The following is a 26,133-nucleotide window of genomic DNA, read 5'->3' as shown; positions in this document are numbered from 1 at the left end:
CACTACCAGAGCACCTTAGTTTTCTTCCTTTAGGTAACTAATAATATATGTACATTTTGAGGTTAATTATTTTCAGTTATTTTAACTATGGATTTTGCATTTATTTTCGGTGTTTTAGTTAAGATTCCACAGTAACCTGTTAAGGATTCCATAAAAATTATCTCCTTAAATTTTCTTATGAAAATGCTTATTTTTTCACATTTTTAATTTAAACATAGATATTAATTACTTTAATTAAATTAAAATCTAATTTCATTTTTTCCCAACTATATATTAAATTCTTAATCTAATTATTTCCTGGTATAGCAATTCCCAAATATAATTAATTTTTTGCTAAGTCTACATGGATGCATCAATAATGCGTGAAAAAAATCCATTATCTTTTAATTCTCTTCTTTCTATACACTTTTGAAGCCCTCTCACATATATAACTGCTATCAGATCAAGAGGGGGGATGAAATGGTTTAAAATCTGGAAAGGTGTATGTCAGGGTTATATTCTTTCACCATATTTATTCAGTCTGCAAGCTGAACAAATAATCAAGACTGTATGAAAAACTTTCAGCAAGCTTGCTGAAAGTGAAGAGGACTTAAAACACCTGCTGATAAAGATCAAAGAGCACAGTATTTGGTATGGATTACATCTCAATGTAAAGAAAACAAAAGTCCTCACCACTGGACCAATAAACAACAGTCTTATCCTTATATCTTCAATAAAGTATTTTTGCCTCTTCAAGAAGAGTGTAAGCTTCTAAGAGGCAAAGGGCATATGTTGTCCTTTTATATTCTGCACGCCTTCAAAATGTTGAACTGGTGGTGGTTTTATATAACTACTGGTTGATGTTTATTTACAATAACTCCAAATGCTATCATTTGTTGAGCTCGCTGGACTGCAAGGTTGGTTTGAACTACAAGGTTGGCAGTTCAAGCTCACCAGCTGCTCCTTGGAAAACCTATACAGGGTCACTATAAGTGTGAACTGACTCAACAGCACTTATCAACAATAATGTATTCATTCAAGCTAGATTCAGAAGAGGACATGGAACAAGGGATGTCTTTGCTTATATCACATAAATCTTGACTGAAAGCAGAGAACACGAGAGAGATATTTGCCTGTATTTTCTTGACTGTGTGGATCAAAATTATGGATAACATTTCAAAGAAGAGTAATTTCAGAACACTAAATTGTGCTTAGGAGGAACCTGTATATAGACCAAGACACAGTCATTCAAACAGAACAAGGCTTTAAAATCAAGAAATATATGTATCAGGGTTGTGTCCTTTCACCATAATTGTTCAATTGGTATGCTGAGTAAATAATCTGAGAATCTGGATTATATGAATAATAACACAGCATCAGAGCTGTAGAAACGCTCACTCATAACCTCCAATATGCAGATGATACAACTTTGCTTGCTGAAAGTGAAGAGGATTTGAAGCATTTATTGATGTAGATCAAAGACTGAATATAACCTTCAATATGGTTCCACCTCAACATATAGAAAACAACAGTCGTCACAACTAGACCAATAGCAACAATATGATAAATGCAGAAAATATTGACGTTTTCAAGGAGTTCATTTTACTTGGATCAACTTGATCGCAGCAATCAAGTGCGTTGGGCAAATCTGCTGCAAAATAACTCTTTAAAGCAAATACTTCACCTTGAGGACTAAGGTGCACTTGAGCCTTAGTATTTTCAGTCATCTCATATTCATGTAAATGTTGAACAATGAAGAAGGAAGACTGAAGAAGATGTGATGTATTCCAATTATGGTATTGGTGAAGAATATTTTATATCCCATGGACTGCCAGAAGAATGAACAAATATGTCTTGGAAAAAATAACAACTAGAATGCTTCCTAGAAGTGAAGATGGAGAGACCTCATGTCACTTTATTGGGACATGTTATCTGGAGGGACCAGTCCTCAGAGAGGGTTGTCCTGCTTTGTAAAGTAGTTGTTGTTTTTATTTGTTGTTAAGTGCCATCGAGTCAGTTCCAACCCATAGTAGCCCTGGATAAAGTTTCCAAGGGGCAGCTGGTGAATTTGAACTACCAATCTCACAGTTCAAACCAACCTTGTGATCCAGTACTTAGCCTACAACACCACACCAGGCCTCCTTGCAAAGTAGTCAGTCAGTGAAAAAGAGGAAGACCCTCAATGAGCTGGATTGACATGACATTGCTCAAGCATAGCATGATTGAAGAGATGGCATAGGACTAGGCAGTATTTTGTTCTGTCGTACATAGGGAGATAAAACTGACTTGATGGCACATAATGACAAAAACCATGTGTTAGCTACTGTAACAGGGATATAAAAATCTCAGAAACAGGAAAGGGGAATAATCTCACTACTATCAAAGAAACAGAGGCAGGAGTGTGATGCATCCTTTGGACCCTGTGATTCTGGCAGGACAGAAAGCTGTGGCACCGGAGGATCTACTGAAGTGGCAGAGCAGCAACAGAGGAACAGTAGCAGCAGACCCAAGAGCTGGATGCCTTTGGGCAGAAGGCTCACTTATATAGTGGGGTGTCTCCAGGCACTTAATTGGGGAGCTAGGTTTGTTGACCCATGGAGCTAGAGCTGAGTGCCTTGTGGTGGTAGCTTACAGCAGTGTGCAGTGCCCTTTGTGCATTTATCAGCAGGATAAGAGAGCTTTGTAATATTGTCCAAGCAGAGCAAAGTCTAAGTGGCCAGAGAGAGGCCTGCTTGTGGACCTGGCAGAGAAGAGGCTGTCCTGACCAAAGGACCGTGCCCTGAAGAGTTCTGGTACTGCACTGTAACCTGTTTCCTTCCCTAACAGAGTTCATAACTCTGAGTGTGGGGTCTGAGTGCCGTGTGACCATTGCAGTTAATTATTGAAGCCAGTTGAATAGAGAGCACTGTGGGAGGGATACTTTGTCTCATTTTGGCAGCTATTCCACTAAAGCATTGCAGGCATTGTCTTATTACAACCTTACAACTTGTACAGCAAAAAATGTTATACTATTGAATCAATGAAAACAATTCCATTTCAAAACATTAGGGAACTTGTTCAGTTACCTAGGTAATAAAAGGTAAAGTAGGAATAAAATTATAGGCTCTTTATCCTGATTGTGCTACATGGCAACACTAGATATGATCATTGATTTTTATCTGCAGCAAGGTGGGGGAACCTTCTCAAAGGATACACAGGCCCTGCTTTCTCTTACAGCAATTCTGATATCCTTCCTCCAACGGCTCACCAAAGTAAGCCACCCTAAAATGTGTTGCAAGGGAAATCAAAAGTTGAGAATGGCTATTCTACAATAAAATTTATTTATTCATTCATTGACTATTTATTAAGGGTTTGCTATAGTCTCCATGTATGGTACCCAAGTTAACAGCAACTAACAATAGCAACAGTACTTGAAGTAGAAGGATATTAGTCGTCCTGTGATAGACATCAAAGAGCTCAGGTGGTTCAGTAGTAGAATTCCCACCTTGCATGTGGGAGACCCAGGTTTGATTCCCAGTAAGTCTACCTCCTACACAGTCACTGCCCATTGTCAGTGGAGGCCTGTGTGCTGCTATGATGTTGAACAAGTTTTAATGGCACTTCCAGACTAGGATAGATTATTAAGAACGAATTGACAATCTCATTCCAGAAGTCAGCAAATGAAAGCCCTGTGGACAATAATGATCTTATTTTCAGCTGATACAGGGTTGGGGCAAGACTGAGCAACATTTTGTTCCAGTGGCCATGAGTCAAGGTGGACTTTGTGGCAAGTATTCACAACATACTTGAAGCACCATTTATACATTATAAAAGATCTAGGGATTGGATTATGTCATCAAGACTGTGGGAGTGATGAGTTCAGCCAGTTCATAGAGTACATGCCAGTGCAGTGCCATGAAGAAGGGGAAAATGTTACTTCTAGCAGGGATCCAGAAAGGCTTTATGATGGAGATAGCATTTATTTGGTCCTTAAAGCATGGGTAGGATGTGGACATGTAGAGCCATAAGAGAGGGGAAATGTATGCAGAGGCACAGAGACTCACTGAACGGTGCCATTGAATAAGAATATGGAAAATAAAGTTGTAAAGGTGAGAGAAGACAGGATCATGAGGACCTTGAATGTCAAGCTCAAGAGATTGGACTTGATCCTGCGGCCAGTAGATGCCGGTGGGAGATTTTTTAACAGGAAAATAAAATAAAGAAAGTAATCTGAAATATCATCAGATACTAATATACACAGTAGGTTGAAGGAGGGAATTATGGGTAGAGGAGAAACTGGAATGGAAATAAGGTTTGGACTACTTTAGTGGATATGGCTGTTGTTGTTAAGTGCCATTGAGTCAGTTATGATTCATAGCTAGCCTGTATAGGGTTTCCAAGGAGCAGCTTGTGCTTTAAACTACCAACCTTGCTGCTGGCAGTTCAGTGTTTAACCTACAGTGCCACACCAGAATGAAGAAGAAGTGACAACTGATTGTCCAGACAGTTGATTAAATATAAGGTCAAAGGATGATTCTGAAATTTTACCACAGTTAACTCACTAAACGGAGCCCTGGGGTGGCACTGTGGGATGAAGCACGGGACCACAAGGTAGGTTTGAACCATAAAGTTGGAGGTTCAAACCCATTAACCATTCCTCAGACCCTAGACTTAACACCATCAACAACAATTCACTAAATAAAAAACATAGAAGAACAAGTTGAAGGGGAAATGATGCCTTCTTTTTCAGCATTCGTGCTTAAAATCCCAGAAAGTTATACAGGTGGGAAAGATATGCACATTATTTCAAAATAGACAACTGTATTCTTGGGACTCAAATGTTGGTGTGCCATGGAGATAGAGGTGAAAAATTGGAAGAATTTATTTAAATGGTTAGTCTGGAGGTAGAGAAGGATATAGTTTAACAAGGAACAGTCATGGCAAGATGCCAGGCATTTTTATGGGAAGATTCTAGCCTTTAAGGAAACTGAAAAAAAAAAAAACAGCTCGTCTGCTTCATTTATAGACCAAAGTTTGGCGGGAAGTACTGCACTGGAGAAAGAAAACGCTATCGCCTATGCAACGTCCACTCCTGCCGCTCGGATACACCCACATTTCGGCAGATGCAGTGCAGTGAGTTTGACACCGTTCCCTACAAGAATCAATTCTACCGTTGGTTTCCTGTTTCTAATCCAGGTGAGGGGCTCTAACAGTGTGTCTCAGATCTAGGGACATAGCCATTATCGGGAAACACTGACATAGTAAGGTGTCTGTGAAGGTTACAAGGCTCAACAAAGAGAATTATGCCATCAAGCCCTGATCCTCAGGAGTTTCATATTTCAGAAAAACCCGAAGAACTGATGTGTTAAGTTGTTCACTAATTATTAAAGGCTGAAAATTTCCACCTCTGTGCAGGGCTCTGGGAGTAAAAGAAGAGTTTATTAAACGTGGTGACTGATCTTAAAAGAACTGAACATGTAGATATCCAATATTTAATTGCTGATGAAATTGCTTCTTGATGGAATATATGTAGAATTGATTCTGATTTGGGCAGAAAATCAGAAAAGAAGGTCATTGTGGGTTTGGAGTAATTGTGAAGAAAGCTTCAAAGGAGGCAATTAATGATTTTAAGCATGAGTAGTCTTTATTTTGGCAGAAGGAAGCAAGAAGGCATTCAAAAAAGAGTCGAGTCATGCCAGGTGGGAGGAAAATAGCTCTAGAGGAGACAGATGCGGGTAATGGCTTCCTCAGAATTGCATGAGAGCCAGCTCAGGACCAGAAATCCACATTTCAGGTGGACAGGACAGCTTATTTTACTGAGTAAAATAAGTCTTCTAAAGGAGCCCTGCTATGGTGCTATAGGATAAGCACTGGACTGTTAACCACAAGGCCCATGGTTCACACCCACCAACTACTCCTTGGAAACCCTATACAAAGGTCACTATGAGTCAAAACTGACTAGATGGAAATTAATAACAACAACAAAGGATGTGTGCAGTCCTTGGGTGGCAAAGACAATTTGCTGTCAGCTTCTGACCAAAATGTTGGTGAGTCTGATCCATCCAGCAACACCATGGAAGAAAGGGCTGGCAATCTACTTCTGTAAAATTACCAGGGCTTCAACCCCATTCATTCTGAGGTGACCACTGCTGAGAAGATCCTGACTCAAAATCTATATTCAGCAAGCTCCCCAGGTGATTTTTATAAGTTTTATGTACACATAAGAATTACCTGGGAATATATATATGGAGTGGAAGTGCAAATTCTCAGCAGACAGTCAAACTGGAATGAACTGGTTCAAACCCTGAAGATTACAGTCATTGAAAATCCTATAAAGCAGTTCTACTCTGAAACACAAGGAGCTCTGGTAGCGTAGTGGTTACGAATCAGGTTGCGAACCGCAAGGTCAGCAGTTCGAAACTACCAGCTGTTCCAAAGGAGATAGAGGAGGTGTTCTGCTCTCGTAAAAATTTACAGCCTCAGAAACCCTGTACAGAGTTGCTATGAGTCAGAACCGACTTCACAACACATAACTACACCACCATTCTGAAACACACATCGCCACCATGCACTGTAATTGACACCATGGCAACGAGTCTGATTTGGGGTAAAGATATGCATCCAAGGAAAGGCAGTTGGAGAATGAAATAGTAGCTTTGGCAAAGCTTGTTCTGAGTAAGTACAAGTTACACATTCTCCTAAGATTGAGGAAGACTCAGTGACCCCTGTTGTTACTAAGTGTTGTTGAGCCAATTCTGACTCATAGTGACAACGTGTATAGGATTTCCAAGGAGTGGCTGTAGGTTTGAACCACTAATCTTGTGGTTAGTAGTTCAGTGTTTAGCCTACAGTGCCACACCTGGACTCCCAGTGACAAGTAGCTACAGATTAATATCAAAAAACATCTGGTCTGTGTTATTTGTTGTTATTTGAGTAGAGGATGAAACAGAAAAAAATTCCTGAGATAGGAGGATTTGAGTCAAAGGAACAAAATATGTGCTAGCCAAATAGATTGTGAGTTTTAAGTCCTTGAACTACTACTTGTTTTATAGGACATAAGAGGAATCATGGATGTTGACCAAAGAGGAGGAATTATACATTACAACTTTGGTTCTCCAAGATATCCTGAGAATTCTCAGTTGTCAAAGGCAATGTCTGCCCCTTAGTCTCTATTATTTAACATCATTCATGCTCTAGAGAAGTGAGTCACTTGGTCATTGGTATAATGCAGTTTACTAGGCTTGGAGTTTGAATACAGGAAAATTCATGTATTTACTCACATGATCTCTAGAAATAACTAAGAGTGAAAGTTACATCAAGTCAGCACTATCTATACCTACATCTGGATGTCCTCAATTCTGTTGAAACCACTAGGGTCAATATTCCAAAGGACACTGACTCTTCAGCCTTCCAGAAGTAGGACAGCGGAGCTTCCTCAGTGTCACCTGCATCACCAGGGTTGGTGCCACTCAATGCAATAACTCATACTGTCACACACCCTCCCATGAATCTCCTCCTGCACAGGACCGTATATAATCCTTTATAATGTTTATTTCCAAATGTAATCATAGAATAATGTATAAGAGGTATAATTGTAAATTGCTAAATGTAATGTTCCTTATGCTATGTTAAGTGCCATCAAGTTGGTTGCGACTCATAGCGACCCTGTATAGGGATTCCAAGGAGTGGCTTGTGGGTTTGAACCATCGACCTTGAGGTTAAAACCGACCTTTTGGTGCAGTGCTTACCCTACAGCATCACACCAGGATCTAATGTTCCTTGTTGTTGTTGTTATGTGCTGTGGAGTCAGTTCCGACTCATAGAAACTCTGTACAGAGTTTCCGAGGCTGTAAATCTTTATGGGAGCAGAAAGCCATATCTTTCTCCCACGGAACAGTTGGTAGTTTCGAACTGCTGACCTTGCGGTTCACAGATTATATAAATACTAATAGCACTGCAGTGTAGTGAATTATTTATGTCTCTCCTAGCCATTGTTGCTGTTGTTGTTAAGTGCCGTTGAGTTGGTTCTGACTCATAGTGACCCTGTACAGAGTTTCCAAGGAGTGTCTGGTGAGCTTGAGCTGCTGACTTTGTGATTCAAACTGGCTTTGCAGTCTAGCCTATTATCCTGCAGTGCCACACCAGGATAGTCCTTGTAAACTCCAACCAAATGTTTTTGTCCTTCTGGATCTGGGTATGAAAAGTTGGGAGAAGATTCTGATAGGATCACATGGTTCAGTTGTGAGTGATTATAAAAACTTGGAACTCTGATATGTATAAAATGGGCCATCTCAGAAGCAGAAGGAAGATCTGACTACCTTCAAAGAAGAAGAGCCAAGAGTGGAGCATGTCCTTTGGACCCAAAGGTCCCTGCATATTGAACCTCCTTGAACCAAGGACAGAAAGCTGTGATGCTAGAGGAACAGCAGCAGCAGTAGAATCAAGAGCCAGAGCATGAGAAAGAAAAGAGCCAGAGCTTTCCAGCCCACAGAGCAAGGAAAGATGAGAGACTTTGGGCAGGACACTTACATGCATTGATCCTGGGGTACCCCCAAGAACTTAATTGGAGGAAGGCTAGGTTTGCAGACCCACAGAGCTAGAGCCTCGTGACTTCAGGGTTTGGCTTATAGTAGCATGGTGTGTCCTGTGGACCTTTATCTGCAAACTAAAGGAGTTTTGTTAACCTTACCCTGGCAAAGACAGGTCTGCCTGAGGTCACAGATGAGGAAAGTCTGTCCTGACTAAAAGAACTGGTCTTGTGCATTTTCTGATCCTGACTTGCAACCTGTTAACTTCCTTATTAAACCCCATAACTGTGAGTATGATGTCTTAGTTCTGTGTGGCCATTACAAGGAATTTTCAAACACAAATGAGAAGTAGAGAATGCCATGGGAGGGATGATTGATGTTGCATTTGCAGTTTGGTGTCAGAAGCGTGGTTCATTGCAATGGCTTCAGACTCATGGAACAATGAGGTTTATTTGAAAAAGAACAAAGGGGCATGGAAAGGGAAACTTTTGATTTTTCAATGGTTATTTTGCTTATTGTTATCTGTAATGGCTCAAAAGCATGCTCTAGAGGGGAGAGAATCTGCTATTGGAATCACCTGGGACAAAAGCCCATCATACCTCTGTCATTTCATCTACTGTGCTGGCCTGTGTGTTCCTGTGATGCTGGGAGCTATGTCACTGGTATTCTAAATACCAGCATGGTTACCCCTGGTAGACAGGTTTCAGCTGAGCTTTCAGACTAGCACAGAATAGGGAAAAGGTGAGGCAGATTACTTCTGAATGTTTACCCACTTCAAACCTTATGGATAGCAGTGGGACATTGTCAGATAATGTCAGAAGATGAAAAATTATTTATTTATGTTGTTGTTGTTGTTAGGTGCCATCAAATCAGTACCTACTCATAGTGACCTTATGCACAACAGAACCAAACACTGCCCAATCCTGGGCCAACTTCACTATTGTTGCCACGCTTGAGCCCATAGATGCTGCCACTTTGCCAGTCCATCTCGCTGGGATCTTCCTCTTTTTTCTCTGACCCTCCATCCTATCAAACATGATATCCTTCTCCAGTGACTGGTCCCTCCTGACAATATGTCCAAAGTTTGAGAGATGAAGTTTGGGCATCTTGGCCTCCAAGGAGCACTCTGGCTGTACTTTTTCCAACACAGATTTGTTGGTTCTTTTGGCAGCCTGTGGAACTTTCAATATTCTCCTTCAACACCATAACTCAAAAACATCGATTATTTTATGCTCTTCCTTATTCACAGTCCATCTTTTGCATGCAGATGAGGTTATTGAAAATACCATGGCTTGAGTCAGACAACCTTAGTCTTCAAGTTGACATCTTTGCTCTTCAACACTTTTAAAAAGTTCTTGTGCAGCAGATTTGACTAATGCAATATGTCGTTTGGTTTCTTGACTGCTGCTTCCATGAGTGTTGATAATTGATCAAAGAAGAATGAAGTCCTTGACAATTTCAATCTTTTCCCCATTGATAAGAATGTTGTTTATTGGTCCAGTGGTGAGGATTTTTGTTTTCTTGACATTGAGATGCAATCCATACCGAAGGCTGAATATTATGAGATATAGTGCCTGAAGATGAGCCCCTCAGGCTGGAAGGCACTCAAAATATGTCTGGGGAGAGCTGTCTCTTCAATTGTCTACTGAGAACTTCATTTGCTGATGGAGCACAACTTAAAATAAGAAACAACTGTAAACATCCACTAATAAATAGGACCAAAAATGTACAGAGTCTGAATCTAGGAAAATGGGAAATTGTCAAAAATGAAATGGAACACATAAACATTGATATCCTAGGCATTAGTGAGATGAAATTGACTGGTTTTGGCTATTTTGAATCTGACAATCTCATGGTTACTATGCCAGAAATGGCATTGCATTTTTCATGAAAAATAACATTTCAAGATTTAATTTTGAAGTATAGTGCTGTGTTTGATAGAATAGTATCCATATATCTACAAGGAAGACCAGTTAATACCAATATTATTCAAATTTATGCACCAACCCCTAAGGTCAGTGATGATGAAATTGAAGAATTCTACCAACTTCTTTAGTTGAAATCAATCAAACAGGCAATAAAGATACATTGGTAATTACTGGTGATTGGAATGCAAAGGTTCAAAAGAAAGAGGAAGGATAAGTTATTGGAAAATATGACCTTGGTGATAGAAATGATGCTGGATTTCACATAATAGAATTTTGCAAGATGAATGACTTATTTATTCCAAATAACCTTTTTTCAGCAACCTAAAAGGTGATTGATTATGTATATGGACCTCACCAGATGAAATACACAGTTACAAATTGACTAGATCTCTGGTGAGAGACAGTGTGAAAGCTTCCATCAGTCAAAGCAAGACCAAGGGCAGACTGTGAAAGAGACCATCAATTGCTTACATACAAGTTCAGGCTGAAGCTGAAGAAAATTATAACAAGTCCATGAGAGACAAAATATAACCTTAAACATAGACTACCTGAATTTAGAGATCATCTCAAGAACAGATTTAATTCATAATACACAAATGACCAAAGACCAGAAGAGTTGTGGAATGACATCACAAACATCATAGAGAAAAAAAAAACTATCTTTCAATAAGAAGACAAAAAAGAAAGAAAAGACTAAGACAGATATTAGAAGAAGCTATGAAAATTGCTCTTCAGCAGAAACATGCTAAAACAAATGGAAGAAATGGGAGGTAAAAGAAATGAATAGAAATTTCAAAGGGCAATGTGAGAAGACAAAGTAGTATAATGAAATGTGCCAGGAACTGGAGTTGTAAAACAAAAAGGGAAGAGCACGCTCAGCATTTCTCAACCTGAAATAACTGAAGAAAAACTTCAAGCCTTGACTTGCAATACTGAAAGTTACTGGTGTATCACTTTACCTTTGGTTTACGGGTAATTTAGGAAGGACCAAAAGGATAAAGAACTGTGGCTAGCCCCCATAACAGATTATCAAATAAGTAAGTTACTCACAGGCTTATTTGTGCTTATGTATTCATCTGTAGTGAATGAGTTCACATTATTTTCATCACGTCAAAGATTCCGCTGCGAGGCGTGACCGGCATCTGTCTCTCTCCCTACCCTACAGCACCTACAAAATCTAAGCAGCTTTTCAAATTTACCATCCTTGATCAGGATGGAGCACCCAGTTGTTGTTGTTAAGGGCTATTGAGCTGGTTCTGAACCATGTTGTTGGTGTTGTTGTTATGTGCCGTGGAGTTGGTTCCAACTCATAGCGACATGTACAGGGTTTTTGAGGCTATAATCTTTATGGGAGCAGAAAGCCTCATCTTTCTCCCACAGAGCAGCTGGTAGTTTCGAACTGCTGACCTTACAGTTTGCAGCCCTATTCGTAACCACTACGCTACCAGAGCTCCTTGGTTCCAAACCATAGCAACCCTTTATAGGGTTTCTGAGGAGTGACTGGTGAGCTTGAATCACCAATCTTGCTGTTCAAACCAACCCAGTAAGTAATGTAATTATGGGTTTCCTTGTGCTTACTTATTAATCTGTAGTGGAAAATGCCATATGGGTTTCATCATGTCAATTACACATAAGTACACTTGTGCTTACTTGTCTTACTGGGTAATTTGACCTATCTTTCTTCCTTTTATATCACCATTTTTAGCATAAGTGGTTAGCTAGTATAGGGGAATAATGTAAGTGAGAAAGGATATGATGAGGTTGTTCAGGGTGTTTCTTAGAATGCCGTAGTTCTTTTCTGGTGGTCAATCAAGCTCTTGTTCAAATGGAAAGCATGGCCTCTCTGGGCTGCCAGTGATGCTGCTTAATCAGTTTTAGACCTAAAACATGCTTAACTCACATTTGTCTTGAATCTCACTGAACCGCGGGTCCCTTGGAATTCAGCGCTCCTGGGGCATTCATTATAAATACTAGCGAATGGAGCAGTGAGAAACAGTGGGCATGTATTTGCAGTATCTCTTCTGTTCATGTTCATGCTCCTTGGACCTTTGGACTTCACTTACAAAACACAAGTTCAAAGATAAAATGATTATGTTTCAAGACAATAACAGCAGAATATTCAGCCAAGTGTTTGTTCTTGCGAGCACAGGATGCTGTGTGACTACATGGGTCCCTTGCCCCTGCATCCCTGCAGCCCATGAATGGAAACTAGATGCTACTGAGTCTTCAAAACAGTGGGACTCAAATTGCTTACATTCTATTCACAAAATGTAAAATGCATCAAAACTTTTTCTTGACCTAAGAAATATTTTTATCTTTTATGGCAAGTTTTCCCTCTCCCTTCTAATCACTTCTTCAGATCCTTATCCCAAAATACTGAGTCGTCCTAGTTCAGTAGAAATGAAAACACAGCTTTTAAATCAATAAAACTATTGAGTTACCTAAATTTCCTCTGAGAGGATTAATCAGTGTGAGGGTGAAAGTTCAGCTGCATATTAGTTTCAGAAGTTTCATTTAGCTGAATTACAAATAGCTTCAAAGTTCTTGAAAGCTGTTAGGTTCCTTGGAGTTGGTTCTCACTCATAGTGACCTTATGCACAACAGATTGAAACACTGCCCAGTCCTTCACCATCCTCACAACTGATGTTAAGCTTGAGCCCATTGTTGCTGCCACTATACCAATCCCTCTTACTGGGGGTCTTTCTCTTTTTTGCTGACCCTCAACTTTACCTAGCATGATGTCCTTCTCCAGGGACTGGTCCCACTTAACAATATGTTTGAAGTGTGAAAGCTGGAGTCTTGGCATTGGCTTCTAAGAAGCATTCTGATTATGGTATTTTCAATGTTCTTCTTCAACACCATACACAAATACATCAATTCTTCTACAGTCTTCCTTATTCACTGTCCAACTTTCACATGCAGATGTCGCTATTGGAAGTACCATGGCTTGGGTTAGGTGCACTTTAGTCCTCAAACTGACAGCTTTGCTCTTGAACACTTCAAAGAAGTCTTATGCAGCAGATTTGGCAAATGCAATACATTGTTTGATTTCTTGGCTGCTGCTTCCATGAGTGTTGATGGTGGGTCCAAGCATAATGAAGTCTTTGACAGCTTTAATCTTTTCTCCATTTATCATGATGTTATTTATTACTCTTCCTTTGAGAGTATTAATCAGTGTGAGGATGAGAATTTAGCTGCTAATTATTTCCAGAGTTTTCATTTAGTTGAATTATAAATGGGCTTAAAAGCACTTGAAAGCAGGTGGGAAAAAAACACATGGCACAGTGACAAAAGGAAGTGTCAGGGCAGATGGATGAATGGGAGGCCATGGAAATGCCTAACTGGATGGTTACTGCAGAATCTATGAGGTAGATGTCTTGGACAGAGTATCTCTGATGCCCATGATGATCACTGAGACTAGAGAATGACTGACACCCCTACCTCCTCTTTCAGAGCCTTGTGTCATAGGCCAGCCTAATGACATACCCAGAGCCCTCCCAGGGCACCATGAAAAACAAACACCAGAGAAAAAGAGAATAGGAAAACAGAACTTCACGGTCAGCCTTGTAAACCACTAAAATATGACTGGAACTTCAATGCACAATGGCTGCTTCCAAGCACAGTGCCTTTTCTGGATGCAGGCACATCTCCAGTTCCAAGCTACAGGCCTGGAAGCTCTGGGGGACTCACAGCAGTGGGGCTGCACACTGTGATTGTTGATAACGCAAAGGTCATTTACTAGATACTTCTTAGGCTTCACAGATTCCTGCAGTTACAGCCAGCAGACTTTTCTAAAGTGCAGTATACATCAGTTAACCCATCTAGGCTTGAACAAGTTCTCTACTCTAGAAACAGGACAGAGGGGAAGTCCTGAAATGAAAAAGTCCTTTTTTCACAGAGCTGTGTCAGGATTGTTAAAGGGGAAAAGAGATCTTTGTAGTTTTCTATTTTGAAGGCCAAGAATTATATTTAAAATGAATCTGCACTTATAAAAGGAAAAAAGAAGTGATAGAAATAAAAATAAATTCCTCTTATCCATTGACCCTTCCCTTTTCCTCAGAGGTTGTTGTTTTTGTTGTTGTTGTTATTCAGTCACCTCCCAACTCATGGTGACCCCAGGCACAGTGGAACAAAACACTGCCGGGTTATCAGCATAACTGGCTGGCTAATACAGGGAAGTAGCATAAGTAAGAAAGGATGTGATAGGGTTGCTAGCTTGTTTGTGTTTCTTAGACACCCATGGTTGGTTGTGGATGGACGGTGTACCCCTGTGGCTAGTTATCTGACATAGATTGCTAAGCCCTTTTTGCTAGTCTGTCTTGGTCTTCAAGCTCTGCTGTAAAATGCCCAGCATCATAGCAGCATATAAGCCACCACATTATGACAAGCTGATAGATGGGTTATGGCTGCACATGAGGTACAGTGGCTAGAATCGAACCCAAGTTTTTCACATGCATGGTGAAAATTGATCACTGAACCACCACCAGTGCCTCACAATTCCTTAGTGTTATGAAGTGCCATCAAGTCAATTCAAACCCTTATACGGTTTTGAAAGTTTCAAATCTCTCCCCGAGCAGGCAACCTCATCTTTCTCCCAATGAGCAGCTGGTGGGCTTGAAACACCAACCTTGTGGTTTGCAGTCATATGGAGTGCTTGTTATATGGAGCCATTGTTAATAGGTTATCATTTTCATATAAATTGACTCATACTTTTTTGTTTCAGAAGCTTCCTTATTTCACAGGTGTCGTGATTTCCTCATTACCTTTCATTGCTGCATTGTGTTCTATGTGGAAATGCTACTTTCATCATTTCTCTTTGGATAGCCATTTAATCACCACAGTGAGCATCCTTGTCTTCATCACTAAGGCCAACGCTCATCTTTGTGACTGACTGAGCTGATCATCTCTTGAGACTGAAAGGATCTCTTTGTCACTTGATCCAGAATTTTCTTCTAAGCAGTGTTGTCATATATTTACCAACTGTCATATTAGTCAGTTGGTAAATATAGATTGAGAACATTTTGTTGGTGCAATGTTCTACTTACTGATAGATAATCACTGGGAGAGGTTATTGGTGATAACTACCTGATTCAAACAGCTGCTGTGTTCAAGATATTGCATTAGAAGTTTCACTGAGTTACCTTCCTGAAAATCAGCCCTGTGCAGATGAGAATCTGAAGGGGCTCTTGGATAAGACGGCAGAGATGTGGCTGGGCTAGGAATCCCTATGAACCTAACTCTGGAGGATCCCTGGTGGCACGGTGGTTAAGAGCTTGGCTGCTAACCAAAAGGGTAGATACTTCAGTCTACAAACCATTCTGCAGGAAAAAGCTTTCCATAAAATTACAAGCTAGGAAAGTCTGTCTTTTAGAGCTGCTACAAGTCAGCATCTCGCAGAGGTAAATGGGTAGGACCGAGCTTCTGAGTGTGTATGAAGCAGATCTTGCAGTCTGTGCTTATCTCTGCCACCACTCTGCTTTTCCATTCTCATCACAGTGTGCTGCGACTCCCTCTTTTTCAGACTATGCAGACAAGTAGTAGCAGGTGAGCACACAATTGGCTTGCCTGCACTTGGGGACATTACATCTAGTGGAGAAGCTTCTAGAATGCAAAGGCTTTCAAGTGTACAGCTCAGAACACCTCAACAGTCATTGTAGTGGTGGAGCATTTCTGTACCAGAGCCAGGCAAGGAAAGGCATGAATTCACCTCTTGGCAGAGTAGGATCTAAAACTACTCTAAACTGACAAGACAGTAGCTATGGTTGTTGTTGTTAGCCATCTGAAAAGCTAGTTGACTTTAGCATCTGCAAAACCAGCAGGCCCTTTGTTTCTATGTTAAATACCATCGTAGCAACTCTGTATAGGGTCTCTGAGGAGCATCTGGTGCGTTTGAACTATGAACTTTGTGGTTAGTATCTAGTGCTTACCCTACAGTGTGATGGTTATAAATTCTTATTGTTGTTGTTACATGCCATTGAATGGATACCGACTCATAGCAACCCTATGCACAACAGAATGATCGTGGGCCAACCTCACAATCATTGCTATGCCTGACCTTATTGCTACCATCACTGTGCCATCCATTGGGGGACTTCCTCTTTTTTTCCAACTCTCCACTTTTCCAAACATGATGTCCTTCTCTGGTGATTGGTCTCTTTAGAAAAAGTTTGGCTATCCTGTTTTCCAAGGAATACTCTGACTGCACTTCTTCTAACAAAGATCTGTTTGTTCTTTAGGCAGTCCATGGTACTTTCAATATTCTCCTGCAACACCATAGCTCAAATTCATCAATTCTTTTCTGGTCTTCTTTATTCAGTGTCCAACTTTCACGTGAATGTGAGTCTATTAAAAATACTATGACTTGTATTAGGAGCACCTTAGTCTTCAAACTGACACCTTTGCTCTGTACTACTTTAAAGAGATCTTGTGAAGCAGATTTGCCCAATGAAATACAATATTTGATTTCTTGATTGCTGCTTCAATGAGTATTGATAGTTGATCCAAGCAAAATGAAGTCATTGACAACCTCAATCCTTTGTCCATTTATATGGATGTTATTTATTTGTCCAGTGGTGACAATTTTTGTTTCCTTTACATTGAGGTGCAACTCACACTGAAGACTGTGTGTGGTCTTTGATCTTAATCAACAAGTATTTTAAGTTCTCTTCACTTTCAGCAAGCAAGGTTGTGTCATCTGCATGTTGCAGGTTGTTAATGAGCCTTCCAGCAATCCTGATGCCACATTCTTCTTCATATAATCCAGCTTCTCTGATTATTTGTTCAGCATACAGATTGAATAAATATGGTGAAAGAATACAACCCTGGTGCACACCTTTGCTAATTTTAAACCATTCAGTGTTCCCTTGTTCTGTTTGAACAACTGCCTCTTGGTCTATGTACAGCTTCCTTATGAGCACAATTAACTGTTCAGGAATACTCATACTTTGCAGTGTTGTCCATTGTTGTTGTTAGGTGCCATCGAGTCAGTACTGACTAATCATGACTTTATGCACAACAGAACAAAGCACTACCCGATCCTGGGACAACCTCACTACTGTTGCCACGCTTGAGTCCATCAATTCTGCCACTTGACCAATCCATCTCGTTGGGGGTCTTCATCTTTTTCTCTGACCCTCCACCTTCCCAATACCAGCCCTTTCAGCTCACTAATACCTAAGATATTGATGTTTATGCATTCCATTTCATTTTTGACAACTTCCATTTTTCCCATATTCGTACTTCGTACATCCCATGATCCGATTTTCAAAGGAGGTTTACAGCTGTTTCTCTTAGTTTTGAGTTGTGCCCCATCAACAAATGAAGGTCCCACGGGCTTTACTCCATTCGCATTATCATGGTCAACTCTAATTTGAGGAGGCAGCTCTTCCCCAGTCACATTTTGAGTGCCTTCCAACCTGAGCGACTCATTTCCCGGTACTATATCTGACAGTGTTTCTCTGCTGTTGATAAGGTTTTCAGTGACTACGTATTCGGAAGTGGTTCATCATTCTTTCTTCCTAGTCTGTCTTTGTCTCGAAGCTCATCTGAAACCTGTCCACCATGGGTGACCCTGCTGGTATTTAAAATACCGGTGGCATAGCTTTCAGAATCACAGCAACTTCCAAGTCACCACACTATGACAAAGTGACAGACGAGTGGTGGAATGTTGTCCAAAGTTTGTCATGATCCACACAATTGAAAGACTTTGCGTGGTCAATAAAGCACCGGTCAACATCTTTCTAGTATTCCCTGCTGTCAGCCAAGATCCATCTGACATCAGCAATGATGTCTCTCATTCCACATCCTCTTCTGAATCTGCCTTGAACCTCTGGAAGTTGTCTATCAAAGTATGGCTACAGTGAGCCATACATAATTTTTGTATTACCTTTAGTATAACTTTACTCGCATGGGATGGATATCAATGATATTGTCCAATGATTTCTGTATTCTGTTGGGTTATCTCTCTTTGGAATGGGCACAAATACAGATCTCTTCCAGTCATTGTATATTGTAAGTTATAGTGGCCAAGAATCTCTTGGACTTGAATAACCCACTGCCATCAAGTCAGCTTTAACTCATAACAACACTATAGAACGGAGTAGAAATGTTCCCAAAGGATTTCCAAGCCTGCAGTTTGTATTTCAAACTTTTAATTGTGAGTTGAGTAAAAGCTCAGAGTAGACGATCAGTTTCACATTCAATAATTAACACACATTTTGTTTCATCTCATTGATTCCAATCCCCTTAATATAACATCGTTTATCTCACTTCTCTTATTTCTTGTTTCCATCCCTTCTTTTTTCCTATTTCTTCCAAACTCTGCCCTTTTGGTAGATAGGTAAATGCTACCCTTTTGATCTTAAATAGTTTATTGTTCTGAGGTGTGCATGTCTCACTTGTCTTATTGTTGCCCATATAGACCTATTGTTTGGCTGAAAATTGAGCCATGGAGGTGAGTTCAGTTCCAGACTAAGGGCCGTAGTCTTGGGGGTTTCAGTAGACTTTATGTGACTAGTCAATCTTGTCTGTCTTATGATTTTGAGTTGTGGTCTACATTTTCTCCCACTCTTATCTACTACCTTCTAATGTGATCCCCAGCTGGTAGTAGTAGCCAGGCATCATCTAGTCTGGTCTCAGGGTCATGGACATTGATGTTCATTTGGTCCATTTGTCCAGTGAGCTATGTGTTTCCATCTGTCTTTGATTGTCATGACTTTTGTTTCCACCAGACAAGGAAAGAACAATAGTTGCTTAGATAGCTTTTCATGGGCTTTTAAAACTTCCGTCTCTACTCAGCAAAGTAGAATATAGAACGTTGCCTCTGTGGACTATGCTATGTCAATTGAGTTTGGTGTCCCCTGACACGACGGTCCTGAGCCCTAGACCAATGACTCCTTCTCTCAAGGTGATTGGTTATATCTAAGAAATGTTTATAACTTTGCTCCCCTCATACTATAATACATTCATGGAAATGTTTGTAGCAAAGGTCAGTACCCCTGCATAAAAATCCTCTGTCAAACCTATGTGTATTTGTTTGTTTGCACCTACTCACTCTCCCACACCTATTCAACCTACATGTCAATTCATACTTCTACTCCTGTTGTTGTTAGGTGCCATCAATTCGATACCAACTCATAGTAACCTTATGAACAGCAGAACAAAACACTGCCCAATCCTGGTCTCACCTCACTACTGTTGCCATGCTTGAGCCCACTGATGCTGCCACTTTTCAATCCATCTCACTGGGGGACTTCTTTTTCTCTGACCTTCCACCTTACCAAACATGATATCCTTCTCCAGTGACTGGTCCCTCCTGACAAATATGTCTGAAGTATGAAAGACAAAGTTTGGCCATCCTGGCTTCCAAGGAGTACTGACTGCACTTCTTCCATCACAGATCTGTTGGTTCTTTTGGCAGCCCATAGCACTTTTAATATTCTCCTCTAACACCATAACTCAAAAGCATCAGTTCTTCTATGGTCTTTCTTATTTACTGTGCAGCTTTCGTATGCATCTACTTCTGGGTTACTATTACTGTAGGATTGTATACATGACAATATTTACCTCTGTTGCCTTTAACTCTTGCTCGCATCCCAGTGCCCTGCCATGCCTCCATCATATTTTGCCAACCTCCCTTTTATTGTTTATTGTCTTCCCCTTCACCCAAGTAACATGTGTACTAGGTTATTTCCAATTTTAAACAGTTTGTTCTCTCTTGAAATCTGCTTAACTTCCTCTCTGTCTGGAAGATCTATAAATACACTATTCCCTCTTTTTACTTTGGAATTGTCTTCCTTAAAATTTGATATCTCTGGTTCCCTATTTTCAGTCTTGAAGATATGTTTTACTTTGGATACTTCAATATCTGAATTGACTTTCAGATGATATTGTCATGTGTAGTCATTTCAGGTTGCTGTCATCTGTTGTTGGGCTCTATCTGAAGATTTTCCATTAGTATTTTTTGTCAGGTTGATCCAGTAATTTTTATGGGATCAGATTGCCCGATCCTTCTCCTGTGGAGCAACTGGCCATTTAGTTAACAGCCCAGCACTTAGCCACTGCATCAACAGGGATTCTATTGATGAGAATAAGGAAAAAGACCTGTTGTCAACAGGGTTATAATGGTTGTGATGCAAGTGGTGGCTTTTTGAGAAGGGAAGTGTCCCCTTTGCAAGTCTGTTCACTTTACTGCAAACACTGGACAACTGTCATGCTTGCCTGGGGTCTGGTATCACTGGATGCTTTTACTTATGTTCTAGGTTAACCCCAGATGCTCAATGCCTTACTTTTTTAAAAAAATATTGACTATTTCATTTATGATACAACAGTATCTTTGTTAAAACATTTTATTATACTAATGACGTTGTGGAAGTGTCTGGTGTGGAGGGTTGCTATGAGTCAGAACCAACTTGACAGCATTCAACAGTAATAACAGTGATACTGTACTTAATGTGTTGGGCGTTTGTTTGTTTGTTTTAATTGTTTTGAAAATATACATAAAACCTTCACCAAGTCAATCATTTCCACATGTACAATTCAGTGACACGGATTGCATTCTTCATATTATAAAGGCTTTGTTGCTATCCTTTTCCAAATTATTTAAACACTAATACTATAAACTACCAGCTGCTCCGCGGGAGAAAGATGAGGCTTTCTACTCCCGTAAAGATTTACACCCTCGGAAACCCTGTTCAGGGTTGTGGGTCGGAACCGACTCGATGGCACTTAACAACAACAACAATTATAAACTCAGTGTCCCCTAAGCAAAAATCCCCCATCCCCTTCCCTCCTTTTCCTGATAGCCACAGTAATAATCTTTTATTTCTATGTTGTTGTTGTTAAGTGCCATCAAGTCAGTTCCAACTCATGGAGACCCTATATAGGATTTCCGAGGAGAGGAGCAACTGGTGGATTTGAACTGCCAACCTTGATGTTCAAACTGACCTTGCAGTAGAGTGCGTATCCTACAGAACTGTACCAGGACTCCAGATTTCTATATGTTTGCTTGTTTATCAGTGCCTTATTTTTATAAGCAGTTTGGTATTGGATCGAAAGGTCATAACAGAAGGCATCACGGTTTAAAGTGATCTTCCAAATTTAATTCATTGTAAAATGTTTTAACTGAAATGAGAAAAATAGACCTATATTTCAGCATGTGTCATGGAGGTAAAAATGGTGTCACCAGATTAAATGAAAACTGGGGGGGGGGGGGCGGGGGGTCATGAGTACAGAGGAATCATAAGGAAAGAACACTGAGTTCAAAACCTAGATTGCAAGGATTTTTCATGTTTTCTTCCCCTTCAGCACATCCTTGTGAGCTCTACTGCCGACCCATAGATGGCCAGTTTTCTGAGAAAATGCTGGATGCTGTCATTGATGGTACCCCTTGCTTTGAAGGAGGCAACAGCAGAAATGTCTGTATTAATGGCATATGTAAGGTATTGGGTATGTTTCCTTAATCTACAACTTTATAAAACCATGATTTTTATGAATCCAAGAAGCCAGACATTCTAGGCCCTTTCTTTCACAGCATTTCAATAGCTGGTACTGGTTTTTATATGCAGTTTAAGAGACCAACACACTAGACTTCTCCCTGTTCATCAAAGTCAGATTTGAAGAGTTTTGTCCTCATTGCTATCATCATTGTTTGGTTGGTTGATGTGTTCTACGATGTTATTTTAGGCATGAAGCATGGTCAAACTGAAGAAAAATCAAATTAATTGAGGCTTATTAGGAAATGGCAATCCAGAGGATTTCAGTGGTGGTAAATTCTTTATTGCTTGCTTGTCATCTAAGCAGTACTAATTACCATTTAGCCCATTTTGACGCATGGCGATCCCATGTGTGTTTGAGTTAGAATTTGGTTTTCACTGGCTAATGGAGGCCTAACTTCTGAGAAACCTCTGGGTGGACTCAAAACTCCAACCTTTTGGTTAGAAGGCAAGTGTGTTAACTATGTGAACTACCCAGGGACTTGCCAAGACAGTGGCTGAGTTTGAGGCAAAATAAAATGAACAATTTGTATAGAGCGTATTGAGGTTGAATCTGGCAGTGATTATCAATATGATCTTGGAAGGAAGAGAGATGCTATGACAGGTAGCTGAAACCTAGTTTTTGTCATTTCTGTGAAGTTTTTCCAGATATGTCACATTGAATCCATTAGTTAATTCTATATTTATATAAACTACTTAGATCTGGCTTGCTAAGTAAAGATCCCAGGTGGTACAGTGGGTGAAACTGACAAAAATTGATGTTAATCCAAATTTACTTAATAGCCTAAATACAATTTATATTTCAATGATCCAGGTTATAGATATCTTTGTCTCTCTTACTTTTTATTCACCGACTATTTCTTTTATCCAAAGAAATTGAAATATGTACTGAAATAAATACACCATCATTAAAGTATGTATGCACATTGCTTTCTAATCCATCTTCCTTATGTATATGAAAATATTTGCATTTTGTTGAGGTCTTCAGTGATCTGTGAAATGACAGTATTTGCCAACATTTTGGTGCGTTAGGTCTGTCGATTCCCTTGTCAAGGATATCACTGTGCCCTGATCAGAGCTGAAATTTGTTCCAGGAACTAACTCTTTGCACCTTCCATCTCTTCCTTCAACTTATTATTTTTCTTTTTAACTTAAGCTGGTCTAAATGTAAATGGTAAGTTTGTTTATCAGAGACACAGGTTTAATTTTTCAGGGAACATCATTTTTAATAATATACATGGCATTTTTCCACCACTCGTCTGTCAGTTTGTCGTATTGTGGTTTCTTGTATGTTGCTGTGATTCTGGAAGCTATGCCATGGGTATTTTAAATACCAGCAGGGTCACCCATGGTGGACAGATTTCAGATGAGCTTCCAAACAAAGACAGACTAGGAAAAAGGAGAGATGAACTACTTCTGAATATTTAGTCACTGCAAACTTATGAATAGCAGAGAAACACTGCCAGATATAGTGCCAGAAAATGAGCCCCTCAGGTTGGAAGGCACTCAAAATGCAACTGGGGAAGATCTGCCTTCTCAATGGAGAAAAGATTGAAGTTGTCAAATACTTTATTTTTCTTGGATCAACCATCACCACTCATGGAGGCAGCAGTCAAGAAATCAAATGACATATTGCATTGGGTGAATCTGCTGCACAAGATCTTTTTAAAGTGTTGAAAAGCAAAGATGTCAGCTTGAGGACTAAGGTGTGCCTGACCCAAGCCATGGTATTTTCAACCTCATACGCATGCAAAAATTGGCCAGTGAACAAGGAAGGCCATAGAAGAATTGAGGCATTAGAGTTATGATGTTGGAGGAAAATATTAAAAGTACCATGGGCTGCCAAAAGAACAAACAGATCTGTGTTGGAAGAAGTACAGCCAGTGTGCTCCTCTGAAGCCATTATGGCCAGACTTCGTCTCTCATACTTTGGACATATTATCAGCTATGACCAGTCGCATGACGAGGATACCATGTCTGGTAACGAGGAGGGTCAGAAAAAAAAGAGGAAGACCACCAGCAAGATGTGTTGGCAAAGTGGCAGCATCAGTGGGCTCAAGAGTAGCAGCAATTGTGAGGTTGGCCCAGGACTGGGCAGTGTTTCATTCTTTTTTTTTTTTTAATGTTTTATTGTGAATTTCGTGATAGTTTACATGGGTGAACATTAGCTTTACAGTCATCCTATTGTATATTGTTCCATTGCCATGGTTACAATCCCCTTCATGCATCATTAACCAACCAAAGTGGATACCCTGCAAGCTTGCCTCCCGGTCATCAGCACATAGTTCCTCTCCCTTTCTGGGTCTAAAGTCCCCAACTATTCCATCTCTCCACATCATCATCTCAGCCTCCATCTCTGGCATCACTGCTTCTCTGGGTAGGGTCCCACTCTCCGCTCTTCTTCCTTGATGGTTCCAGGGACCTTGGCTCCTAGACTGCATAGTGTGTTTTGTTCTATTGTGCATAGGGTCACTATGAGTCAGTACAGATCCAATGGCACCTAACAACAACAATATGACAGTTTTGGACTTCTGGTAAGTCCAAAACTGTCATGTATAAACCTAAAAATGTCTGTAGTATAAAAACTGGACTGCAAATCATAAGGTTGATTGTTTAAACCCACTAGCTTCTCCTCGGAAACCATGTATAGGGTTGCCATGAACTGGAATGGACTTGATGACATGTAACAACGTGACATTTTTCATCGCAAGTATGACTTCATCCCATTTACTTTAGATATGTTATCAGGATGGGGCAGACCCTGGAGAAGTAGAGGGAAAAAGAGGAAGATCCATACCAAGAAAGACTGATACCGTGGGAACAACAGTGGATTCAAGCAAACCAGTGATTGTGAGCATGCTGCAGTACCAGGCAGTATTTCGTTCTGTTGTACATTGTTGTTGTTGTTGTTAAGTACCATTAAGTCGGTTCCGACCCATAGCGACCCTGTACAGAGTTTCCGAGGGTGTAAATCTTTACGGGAGTAGAAAGCCTTATCTTTCTCCCGCGGAGCGGCTGGTAGTTTCAAACCGCTGACCTTAAGGTTCACAGCCCGAGTCGTAACCACTACGCTTTAGGATCACTAAATATCAGAACCGATTCCACGACACTTAGCAACAGCAACATGATATAGAATAAGCTTTTACATATATGTGCAGACTCTCACAGCTCTGTAGCATGACTCTGATACCTCCTCATAGCCAGTTCTCTGATTTTCAGTTACTTAACTTTTCCTTCGTCTCCCAGTCAGCACAACTCTAGTTTAATAGATTTCTCAAACAGCCTATGTACCATGGTCTAAGCATCAGCTGCTCCCCGACTTCCCCGTCGTCTTCCACCAACCTCTCATCCCAGACACCTGGTGTCAAATGAGCCTCAATCACTATGCTTTTGATCTCACAACTAGTTTCCAATGTATTTCTTAAAATAAATATTCACCTTTGTGAATTTCACCACAGCAGCAGGCTGGTGCCTTCTCTTCCTTGTCCTGAAGGAAGTTCCTTCCTTGCCTCTTTCAGCTTCATGGCATTCCTTGGCTTCAGGCAGGTCCTCACCTGGTCTCTTCCTCCTGTGTGTGACTGCTTCCACATCTATCCTCTGTTATAAGAAGTCACCCACACAGAAGGGATTAAGCTTTGACTTACCCTACTGTGGCATACCTTCCTTAACATCTACAAAGAAAATCCCTGTTTCTTTAACCAAGGACACATTCTCCAGTTCAGGTGTTGGGACTTCACCATCTTTGGGGGGAGAGATACAATTCAATCCATAATATCTATCCAGGAGCAGATGACAAGCAGTTTGGTTAGAAACCCTGGCAAGGAGTCTAGCAGAGCTCTTGGGACCTTCAACCCATCAGTGTTCTCAAGAACAGTATATAGATTGCCCTGTGGATTCCTTGCCCACCAGCAAAGTTTGGGGAAGGTGCCCTGTATGATTTACTGTGTGAGTGAACTTTATGGGCCAGTATATAAGCTAACTGTGGAGGAGGATTTCTACTTCAAGGGATCCACATGTCGAGGGCACAGAGGAATGAGAAGGACAGTGTGACTGGAGAAACAGCAAGAGATATGGTAGGGTATGTGGAAGTTGGACAATGGATGTTGGACACTACATTGAGAGCAGTGGGCAGGGGTACATGGAAGAGTGAAACAGGAACATTGAACAGACTGTGGGGTGTCAGCCTGGGAAAGCAACCTAGCCTCTCTGAATGTGTTCCCTGTCTTA

General features: G+C 40.4%; 1 protein-coding gene across 1 annotated transcript in view; it reads left to right on the top strand.

Moving 5' to 3' along the window:
• The window catches only part of ADAMTS12 (ADAM metallopeptidase with thrombospondin type 1 motif, 12), a 571,713-nt gene that overhangs the window by 361,465 nt on the left and 184,115 nt on the right, over nt 1-26,133 (top strand). The window contains exons 12-13 of the mRNA XM_006875388.1: nt 4,985-5,154; nt 21,719-21,852. Of these exons, the coding sequence (XP_006875450.1) occupies nt 4,985-5,154; nt 21,719-21,852 (304 nt within the window). The remainder of the gene's footprint in view (nt 1-4,984; nt 5,155-21,718; nt 21,853-26,133) is intronic.

Source organism: Chrysochloris asiatica, unplaced genomic scaffold (assembly GCF_000296735.1).
Source record: "Chrysochloris asiatica unplaced genomic scaffold, ChrAsi1.0 scaffold00324, whole genome shotgun sequence".
Classification (NCBI taxonomy): Eukaryota; Metazoa; Chordata; class Mammalia; order Afrosoricida; family Chrysochloridae; genus Chrysochloris; species Chrysochloris asiatica.
Note: the sequence above shows the minus strand (reverse complement) of the source record. Positions and strands in the feature narration are given on the sequence as shown.